The following is a 10,909-nucleotide window of genomic DNA, read 5'->3' on the forward strand; positions in this document are numbered from 1 at the left end:
ATATAAAACACTTTGAAACGGGTCAATTTGACTTGAGGACAAGGGTTAATTCAGGGTTAAGGAAACCACTACCACCACTATTAATTGTAAAGCATTGAATTTAGAAATAATGTGATCCATCTATCTCCGCAGTTGATAAAGTCTCTGAAAAAGGCCTTTGAACCTGTGCTGACTGACGTACGGATTGACTGGTATCTGCCTGAAAACATGGAGGCTTTCCTATCGCCCAATGAAATCCCTCCACTATACCCTGGGAATCGTCTAATTGGATACTGCACTCTATACGATATGACGAATCTCAAAGCAAAAAAGACAGAGGTGTGCATTACTACATTCTTTGAAAGTACTTTAAATGTGTCTGTGTGTGCATAGAACAACAGATCTCTAATCTAACTACTTTATAGTCTCAAGGGCGGGGCTGTAAAGGTGCACATCGTGGCTCCACAAGATCAGTTTTTGGACAATCGAATGATGAGAGTTCCCCTCCCCCCGTGTCCGAGTTAATGCCTGCGGTGACATGTGCAGATGGCACCGACTTGGAGGAGGCGCTGAGGGAGATTTCCAGAGAAATCTCCTCTGAGTTCTCCTGTGCCAGAAACACAGATCTCGGAACCAGCCCAGGTCAGTCACTCATCAATGTGTCTTGTAGTAAATAGATTTAAATCCAGACTGGACACCTCATACTGTAGTGGTTAATGTTGGGATTTTATCCACTTTAGATGTGGGGCTAGACTGGTCCAGCGACGTGAGGAGGAGGATCCAGGAGAGCTCCTATATCCAGGAGCAGTATGTCCTCACTCGCTGCTCCCTCAGTAGCGAGCGGAGTCTTCAAACCCAGTCCCACTCCCACATCCATGCCTCGTCCAACTCCGACTCCGCAGGCGGGGTCTTTCTGCCCCACCCTCAGTCAACTGGTTTAGTGTTGGATACAGGGTCTCTGCCGCAAGGTCTTGAAAAGATGGCCACTCCAGAACAGAGATCCTCACTGTCTCGCTGGGCAGACTCGGCATGGCAGCAAAACCTCTCCGTGGAAACCCCTGAAAATCAGGCAGAAAAGGTACGATGGATTGCAAAAAGGCAAAATACGACTTGAAAACGTACTTTTACCACAGCTTCAAAATAGTTTGACAGGAGAAAATGGTTTCATCTATTAGTCCTGTGAAGAGTGTGACAAATCTTGACCAAGTCTCGTTCAATTGAATCCATTTATCCACCTACAAAGTAAACCAGAATACAATAAAGCCAGAATGTGTTTTGCTTTCTAGCTCTTACTTGAGGTTCATTGAAAGTTGTTCTGAAATAAATTGTACATCCCTAACCAATGCCAGGCAAAGTACTGTAGGAACACCACAGAAGTACTGTAATGTACAACATGTCATAAATAGATACTGTACAAACAGATAACCCTCACATAATGTCATTGTGGACATATATGGATGCAGAGAAAATATATGATTTTCCCTCTTAAACAACCAGAGTGGGGATCTGGATGGAGGTGAGGAGCCTCGGAGGAGGCACAAGTCACTGGCCCACTCGACCATGGCAGCAAGGAGTTTCTCGTCACCCCAGGGCGAGCTGGAGATGCATCGCCTGAGGAGAGCTCTGGAGAGGGTCTCCTTCGACCAAACGCTGGGAGGGAGGCTGGACGAAAGCGATGGGGAGACAAAGCCCCCGTCAGGAAGCACACTGTCCCGCAGAAGCCTCAATGACTCCAGTAAGCTACAGTACTTAGAAAAGCAGCCTTCTTATTTCACCTCCGACCCATTTCGATCGCTCTCGTTCTCACTCTGACCCTCAGATGGACTCCTGTTCCCCGCCTCCCCTCTGGACTGGGATAGCTTCACAGACCCAGAGTACCTCTTTACTGCTGTCGCACCGGAGGACCCTCCGCCAGGTCAGTGCCGTTCGCTCATTCACGGCCTGCTGAGCGGCAGACCTGTGTCCTGGGAGGTCACTGTGGACCTGGGGCACCTCTGGACCCCTGACGGCCAAGAGACACCAGGAGTTGAGGGATGTGGAGGAGGAGGTAAAGGAGGAGGGGAGGATGGAAAAGGAAAGGGACCATGGGAGGAGATCATTCACCAACTGACCGCTCGCTCAGTTATCAGGGACTTTGAGAAAATGGCAGAGAAGGAGAGCGACATTGGACATGGTGAGGCTCAACTACTTGAAAGATTTATCTCCCGTTATCTTAAATGATACAATATACTTACTGTCTACTTACTTTTCTCAGGATCAGCCAAGCGATACCGCATGAAGGCCATCCAGACCAGTAAGCATTGTAACATCATCTGCATGTACACAGCCTTCACCACCACTGATAGCAACCCCAACAAAGGCTTGCCAGACAGCATTGACATCCAGAACACAGGTATGGCATACTACCAACTCACACACACTCACACAAAAATGATGTCATATATTTTAGAAAGGCACATGAATTTAACACGAGTACTATCCAGCCTGCGTAGTTTTTGGCCATTCTTTTTTAATCTGTTTCTTGCAATTCCCCTATCTTACTGGCATGAAATAAAATAAAGAAATACAAAAAAATTAAAAAATTAAAATTATTTTTTTTTTAAATGAAATAATTTTTTTTTTAAATGAAATAAAAAATAATAATAAAAAATAAATAAATAAATAAAGAAATAAAATAATTAAAATAATTAAAACTAAAATTTAAATTTAAATTTAAATTAAATTCTAAATCACTGGAGCGCACCTTTAATATTGAGACAAGCAGTTTGACTGTAGTTTAACCAGCACCAAATAAACCATATCATTTATAGTTAGTTAGTTTGCAATGCCTATTCTTACAATGTGTCATGAGGAACATACAGATTTAAGTGTGTGTGTGTGTGTGTGTGTGTGTGTGTGTGTGTGTGTGTATAGGGTTCCATGTGAGGAACAGGCGGAGTTCCCAGTCATGTATTCGCAGGCAGAAGGCGTATTCTGTTGGTTTGGGCAGACGGCGCACCAGCAAAGACAGCGAAGAGATGGAGGACACCTGGAACTCTACAGGTAGACAGACATGATGATGATACCACGACCCATTTCTGTTGTCAAGACTTTAGGTCATCAACAATCTTTGTATCTCTCAGACAGAGATGACACCCCTGCCTCACCCTGTAGCCTAACATCCTGGGACTCTAGTAAGTATTGTCGACTCGATCAGTGAAAACATTCTAGAGTCAGTATCGTCTCAAGGTTAGAGGCGTCTGACCAGAAAGCCAAACTTAAGTTAAAATCTGTATTGAAGGAAAAAAATCTGAACTGACTTGATTTTGCATAAACAACCCCTGAGGTTCAAGTCACCAAAATTACAAGAGGAAAGCAGATTTCTGCCTCTACTCCAACACAAAGCGAGTGCATGATGGATAGTTTAGGTCCTCACAGCATTGAAAAACGTCCATAGTTAAATTTCCTTCCAAAAATATCTTCCCCTTTGCTTTGGATAATTAACTAAACACACTGTAAAACTTTTGTCTCTTTAAAAAAAAGGGACTAGTTTTTGGGCATTAAATTCATTTACAGGAAGAATTTCTATCTGTGTCATGTAAAGGGGGGAACTGAGTCTTTGAACACAGTCAGGAAACATCATTTTATCCCTTCGCTTATGACATAATACTGTTGTTTTATTCCACACTGGTGTCTCAGGTGTAGGGGGCAGTGCATACTGTGCTACAGCCCCAGCAATACCAGGCGCCTCATGCACTCGTTCACAGCGATCTATCGAGAGCAAGTCAATGGAGAGCTTCTTTGGCACCAGGTAAGACTTCTATATTAAATTATATTTCTTGTGAAAGTGGTATCACAATGTACAAGGGACCGTGGTAGCAGTGTTTGTGCTCAGGTTACATCAGAGAGAAAGCCTCTTTTCCTAGAGGGGTGTGTATTATGTCTACACTCAAATGTATAGACGTTCAAAGGCTCAAAAAACACATTTTTTTTGTAAATTACAGATTTCCACTGGGCAGACTCAGGTCCTCTATTTCATCAGGAAAACAGGTTCCTCTCAAGTCCCACTGTCTGTCTGCGGAAAATGAGAAACAACCTGAAACGGAAGTTTCAGACTATCTGCCCTTGGTGAGCTGTGCAGCCACTTACAACACACAGTGTATACTTAACTACACACAAGCATGCATGCACATGTATGTTTTGTAGGGGTTTTAAAAAAAAAAAAAAAAAATTGAATGTATCGTGATTTTCTTTGCGATGATTTTCAAAATCGATTATTTTCCCTAGATTTTTTTTTTTTTTTTTTACCAATAATTCATCTAAATATTTTATTTTTATACGTTGACTGCTTCATATTTGTTCCAGCTGAACATAGCAAAAGCAGAAAATGCCAAAAATACAGCTTATCTACTTTTTTTTTTGTGCTTTTCATGTGAAATAAATCAGACTGACTGACTGACACGTGATGTGCATTTTTCTTAGAAAACAGTTTTTTATAAATGTGTCATGAAATATTGTCTCTATAAGTGTAATATTTAAGTGTACTTATTGTTAAAGAAGGACAAGAAAATCACAAAACTCCATGCTATTGAATTGGAATAATTGAAAATGGCACTACATATCAAATCGGCACCCATGTGTCATGAAAGAATCAAATTGGGACAAAAAGAAAATTGTCCCAGTCCTATTAATACGTGTCCATTTGGTGTCTACTCAGGTGCGTCTGCAGTTGGCATCGGGAGCTTTTCTTCTGACAGAGATCTACTCTGACTGTGTCCAGATCCCCCTGGACCGCCTAAAGAGGGCTTCACCCTACAGCCTCCACCGCCGCAGCCTCAGCCCGCCCTTCCGCTGCACGTATCCCAGTGCTCCATCTTTATCCAGCTCTACCAAGCCCCCCGGGGCCACCAGTAGCCACCATGTTACCTTTTCTCCTTCTTCCTGCTCCCTCGCCAAACCGACTGCTCCTCCCTTCCACCACACTCCAGACGACACTCCCCTCATGCTGGAACCACGTCGAAGACACCTGTCTGACCGCGACCCTGCCACCTCGCCCCCTGACCTCCCCAGCTCTGAGGAGGGCTCCCTGGAGTTCTCCGTTTGCCCCTCTCAGAGCCAGGTCCCCGGCCAGGCAGACAGCGGCCGTGGATCGGAGACAGACGTGTGTGAAGGCTCTTCAATAGAGCCAGGTGACCTCCAGGGAAGCAGCCAGTCGGCTCAAGAGGACCTGGAGGGCTCCAGCTGGGCCACGGCTGTGGCTCTAGCCTGGCTCGAGCACCGCTGCGCCGGCTACTTCATGGAGTGGGAGCTGATGGCAGCGAAAGCAGACTTCTGGCTGCGCTGTCAGGAGCTGCCCGAGGGAGTGGACCTGGCAGGGCTGAAGGGAGCGGCCAGACAGCTGTTCCTGCTGCTGCGCCACTGGGACGAGAACATCAAGCTCAACATGCTGTGTTATAACCCCAATAATATGTGAGACAATGACCTCCGAGGAAACTGAGCCACATCTACTGATTAGCATAATCACTTGTTACCAATGATAGTGACTCCAACGCCTTTACGTGGAAGAGTAAATCCTGTATTTTATCTGCAGGATCAACTAATAATATAACCTAGTGCCAAGTTAATTTTAATACGTTGCTCATGCAAATTTTTACTGATGTAAGACTTTATAAATACAAAGTGGCCTTTTATCATAAATCAATGTATTGCTTTATGCAATCACAAGAATGCCTTCACTACTTGAATGGGCTCTTTGTAATATATATTGAATTACTTTGCCAAGTGTATAATCCCATTCAGTCTGTATCGAATGGGAATGATTATTTACTTCAAATAACGTAATCATTGTTGAGAAAAGAAAAGAAAACTGTGGAACTTGTTGTAATGTGTAATAAAACCATACATGTAAAAAATAAAAAAATAAAAACATCAAGGTTAAGTAACATCTCTGTTTAATATAAAATGTCACACTTTTGCTGTCTCAGTCTACTGCAAACTTTTCACAATCCTTATGTGCTAAGAAGATGAATTATGTTACAAATCGGAAAAATAGCAATGATTGTCTGCAGCTCAGTTTTACACATTTGTGTAAAATTATACTAACTACTGGAAAAGATTTTTGGCCTTTTATTGGAGAATAATGCACCTACTGGGCAAGTGGATTGCCAGATATGCAATTAATTTAAAGCTTTTGGTGCTGCGTTCAAGTTCTGTATCATATTAATGATACTCCTTAATATTCTGCCTTCTTAACACAATGTACAAGACAATTTGCGCACCAATAAATTAGTTTTTGAAAATATTGAGCAAGGGAAAATGATTAGGCCAGTTGAAATATGGGCAGATAGAGAACTATGTAACAAATGCTCTCAAAAAGGGATAATATTCACAATTTTGTCTAGCGCTCTACTCTTCCTATTATGTACTGTATCTGAAAATGAAACCTGAGAATCCGTATTTTATTTCTCTTTTTAATCGCCTCAACTGCAAGGGACTACTTCATCATGTAGGTGTCTGCGCGCGCGCGCACACACACACACACACAACACACACACACACACACACACACACACACACACACACACACACACACACACACACACACACACACACACACACACACACACACACACACACACACACACACACACACACACACACACACACACACACACACACACGTTAGCTTCCGTCACCTTTAGCAGTGAGCTGAGAAGCACTAAATGGCTTCTTGTATTCACTCATGAAAACAAGTGTATCTCAGTGACCTCCCTCTGCGGGTGTGGGGGATCAAAGAGAGGGGGGTGATGGAGGCTGTTCGGCAGCTGATTAGACTCGAATACAACGTCTGGTCCAATCATGCTGTGGGTCACTGGCTTTTGTCTTTGTCGGGTGTGTGTTCCTGTGTTTCGGCTGGGGCTGAAGGGATGGGCGGAGCCAGCCACAGACACAGGAGGATGATGAGGTGACAGACGTGGAGGGCGGCTGAGCTGCTGTTAGTAGAGGGGTAAGTGTTCCACGAAAGCTCGATCAGACCCAGGATCAGGACCCTATACACAAGAAGAAAAAAAAAAATACATGTTTAAAGGATTTTTTTTTTTTTTACCTGGACCCTATTTTCTGGGGAATCGTATGTATCATGATTTTTTTTTTTTTAAATCAATTCTTTCTCCTAGAACTATATTTTTGAGTCATTTATTTTTACCTATGATTCACCTAAAAAAATTCTGTTTCTACGGTAACACTGACGCTGACTCATCATGTTTCCAAAAAAGCGGCCCGAAAGCAGAAAATACATGTTGTGTACTTCTTTACAAATGAAATGACTTCAGTCAGACTTACAAAACTAATCAATAATGGAACTTATAGTTCTAGTATTGAGACTCCCTTTTACCTGAGCAGGTGGGCCAGCTTCTTGACTCCCCCACTCCAGAGCAGGTAAGGCAGCGTGTGGAAGTACCAGACGTAGAACTGGTAGTGCAACGAACGACTGAAGCACATGCCAATGAAGTTAGAGGTGAAGAGGATCAGCACCATCTGTGATATTCTGTTAAGGTTTGACACGACAGCTGGTGACAACAACCCTGGAAATCCAGAGTTCTCGCGAGAACACAACTTGAATTTGCTCAGCAAGTTAACTATGCCCTTGTAGCCAAGCTGCACCAATCATATCGGTGTATCTGATGTAGGCGGGGCCAGAGGCATGCTGCACCAATCACATCGGTGTCTCTGATGTAGGCGGGCCAGAGGCAAGCTGCACCAATCACATCAGTGTCTCTGATATAGGCGGGGCCAAAGGCAAGCTGCACCAATCACATCGGTGTCTCTGATATAGGCGGGGCCAGAGGCAAGCTGCACCAATCACATCGGTGTCTTTGATATAGGCGAGGCCAGAGGCAAGCTGCACTAATCACATTGGTGTCTCTGATATAGGCGGGGCCAGAGGCAAGCTGCACCACTCACATCGGTGTCTCTGATATAGGCGGGGCCAGAGGCGAGCTGCACCAATCCCATCGGTGTATCTGATGTAGGCGGGGCACACACCCCGTGTGTTGTTGTGATTGGTCGTGGTGTTACCCAATTGCATGCAGTGAAATTTTCAAATGCGCGCTTGGTGCCGCCCCTCGCGATGGACAACTTTCATTTCTCGATGCCAGACTCTTAAAAGGTGCTCTAAGCCATGTTGGGTGACGTTACTTAAGTATTTTCAAACAAAACGAGACTAGCTTGCCCCTCCCTCCTCCTCATCCCGTCCCCTCCCCCTCTCCGTCTTGTCGGTTATTGGCTGGAACGCTGGAACACGGTTTGTGTATGCTTCGGGGTGCAGGTGGGCGCAGTTGGTTTTTGTTGGCGCTGGTGGAGCATGGGCTGTCTACAGAGGCTGTGTTTTTTACAGTGGGTTCAGGGGACAGGCAGCTAGCAGATAGTGAGATGTTTTTTACAGTGTTCAGGGTCAGGCAGCTAGCAGATAGTAGGAGATGTTTTTACAGTGTGTTCAGGGTAGGCAGTAGCAGATATGTGAGATGTTTTTTCAGTGTGTTCTGGGGACAGCGAGCTAGCAGATAGGAGGAGATGTTTTTTACAGTGGGTTCTGGGGGAGGCAGCTAGCAGTAGTGAGGAGATGTTTTTACAGGGTTCTGGGGGACAGGCAGCTGCGATAGTGAGGAGATGTTTTTTACAGTGGGTTTCGGGGCAGGCAGCTAGCAGGTAGTGAGGGATGGTTTTACAGTGTGTTCAGGGGACAGGCAGCTAGCAGATGTGAGGAGATGTTTTTACAGTGTGTTCAGGGGACAGGCAGCTAGCAGATATGAGGAGATGTTTTTTACAGTTGTTTCAGGGTAGCAGCTAGCAGATGTGAGGAGATGTTTTTTACAGTGGGTTCTGAGGAAAGGCAGCTAGCAGATAGTGAGGAGATTTTTTTACAGGGGTTCTGGGGACAGGCAGCTAGCAGATAGTGAGGAGATGTTTTTACAGTGGGTTCTGGGGGCAGGCAGCTAGCAGGTAGTGAGGAGATGTTTTTTACAGTGGGTTCTGGGGGCAGGCAGCTAGCAGGTAGTGAGGAGATGTTTTTTACAGTGTGTCAGGGGACAGGCAGCTAGCAGATAGTGAGGGAATGTTTTTACAGTGTGTTCAGGGTAGGCAGCTAGCAGATAGTGAGGAGATGTTTTTTACAGTGGGTTCTGGGCACAGCAGCTAGCAGTAGTGAGGAGATGTTTTTTTACAGTGGGTTCTGGGGCAGGCAGCTAGAGGTAGTGAGGAGTTTTTTCAGTGGGTTCAGGGGACAGACAGATAGTGAGGAGATGTTTTTACAGTGTGTTTGGGGACAGGCAGCTAGCCGATAGTGAGGAGAGTTTTTACAGTGTGGTTCAGGGGACAGGCAGCTAGCAGATAGTGAGGTGATGTTTTTTACAGTGTGTTCTGGGGACAGGCAGCTAGCAGATATTGAGGAGATGTTTTTTTACAGCGTGTTCAGGGGACAGGCAGCTAGCAGATAGTGAGGATTTGGGTCTGGCTTTCCAGGATAGGTGAATACTAGGAACATCATTCATTTACATGTTTAGCCAATTTATATTTGACACCTAGCAGGAAAAGTAAATGTGTTCCTGACAATACAAATTTGTTCTTTAATATGAGAATTCCAGTCGATTTCAACATGTGGCTCTGTTGTTTTTAGATTTGGAGTTCGAGACAAATGAAACCAAGCGGTCCTCCCCATACCGAGTTATCCTTCTGCTAGAGTAAGCACCAGACAGGCTTAAACAGGGCAAGTTTTAAACGTGTTTTTAGCCTCTAAGCATGCTCAAAATGTAAATACGAGTGTGTATCCATGTGCAGTGATTCCGTCAGAGTGAACACAGTGAATCTGACTGCAGTAGATGTGAGAGAAAGGCATAAAAGTTGTGTTTATTTGCTGTTTTCCGGTGAAGTCCACACTTCTCGATGGTCTTTCTTTTCTGCCTTTGTGTCACATCTACTGCAGTCACTGACTGATTAGACTAAAGTCTGTAAGTGTGGCCATTCTTACTTAAAGTGTCTTTAATTTCTGTTATAACTAACTTATAAGAAAATCAGAGGTGGAGTTTTTTGTTGGATTTTTTCTGGACTCTTTAATCTGGTGGTTTTGGACAATACAGTTTTTTTTCTGTGGGACTGAGTGCTTTGCTTAATTTTGGCGTTAAATATAAGAACATTTGATTGGAATCTTGAATTGTGGGTGTGTGTTTAGTTGGGTTTATCTTTTCTTTTGTTTAGTGTGCATTTTTATATGTGCAAGCTTGTGTGGTTTGATCTATATCCTACATACAAAATACAATAGACATAAACCTTAAACTGGACTAAGACTATCTTATGGCGTTTTTCCACTGCTGGTAACAGCTCGGCTCGGCTCGGCTCGCCCTATTCTATGTCCGTTTTTCATTGCAGATTGAGTAAAGCCTCAGCGTGGCTGGTCACTATAGCAACGCGTGATGACGTAATTTTCAGCGCGACTCACAACAGCACGTCGCATACTGGCCGCGGCCAGAAGAAATGTTTTGTTTCAAAAGAAGCTGAAGGAAGCAACAAAAATCACCGCTAAAAAAACAAAACAGGAGTTTGGGAATTCCGACGGAGTTCAGACGTCGACATGACGGTTGTTCGCCGACACAAAAGGGTAAGTTAAGTTTCCTGGTAACGTTAGCTAACATCTGCATGTGTTCAGCGTCGCAGTCAGTATCTACTATACGCTATATAAAGTACATGAACTTTAGCAACCATGATTACACACCAACATGTGTGCTGTGTACTGTTTGTGTTTCAGAGCATTCACGCTTTGTAAAGTCACCGCCGCAGACCATCCGGTGGGCGATGTCCGACCGGTGAGCTCTCTGGTTCTGACCCGCTGGACTTCTATAATCTTTATGAGAGTCACGGAGAAGGTTATGACTAATGACTGGGATGCATCTGGGACAGC

The 10,909-nt window shown here is 44.3% G+C and overlaps 2 protein-coding genes across 2 annotated transcripts in view; one reads left to right on the forward strand and one right to left on the reverse strand.

Annotated features, from left to right (window-relative positions):
- Positions 1 to 5,773, forward strand: part of vwa5b2 (von Willebrand factor A domain containing 5B2) — a 15,775-nt gene extending 10,002 nt beyond the window's left edge. The window contains exons 12-22 of the mRNA XM_032531661.1: positions 121 to 318; positions 405 to 621; positions 720 to 1,057; positions 1,477 to 1,714; positions 1,799 to 2,152; positions 2,234 to 2,371; positions 2,893 to 3,021; positions 3,102 to 3,152; positions 3,658 to 3,769; positions 3,963 to 4,086; positions 4,676 to 5,773. Coding sequence (XP_032387552.1) covers positions 121 to 318; positions 405 to 621; positions 720 to 1,057; positions 1,477 to 1,714; positions 1,799 to 2,152; positions 2,234 to 2,371; positions 2,893 to 3,021; positions 3,102 to 3,152; positions 3,658 to 3,769; positions 3,963 to 4,086; positions 4,676 to 5,431 — 2,655 coding nt within the window. The 3' untranslated portion in view covers positions 5,432 to 5,773. The remainder of the gene's footprint in view (positions 1 to 120; positions 319 to 404; positions 622 to 719; positions 1,058 to 1,476; positions 1,715 to 1,798; positions 2,153 to 2,233; positions 2,372 to 2,892; positions 3,022 to 3,101; positions 3,153 to 3,657; positions 3,770 to 3,962; positions 4,087 to 4,675) is intronic.
- Positions 5,774 to 6,620: 847 nt separating this feature from the next.
- The window catches only part of alg3 (ALG3 alpha-1,3- mannosyltransferase), a 9,391-nt gene continuing 5,102 nt past the window's right edge, over positions 6,621 to 10,909 (reverse strand). Inside the window, 2 exon segments of the mRNA XM_032531659.1 lie at positions 6,621 to 7,007; positions 7,352 to 7,496. Coding sequence (XP_032387550.1) covers positions 6,827 to 7,007; positions 7,352 to 7,496 — 326 coding nt within the window. The 3' untranslated portion in view covers positions 6,621 to 6,826.

Source organism: Etheostoma spectabile, chromosome 12 (genome assembly GCF_008692095.1).
Source record: "Etheostoma spectabile isolate EspeVRDwgs_2016 chromosome 12, UIUC_Espe_1.0, whole genome shotgun sequence".
NCBI lineage: Eukaryota > Metazoa > Chordata > Actinopteri > Perciformes > Percidae > Etheostoma > Etheostoma spectabile.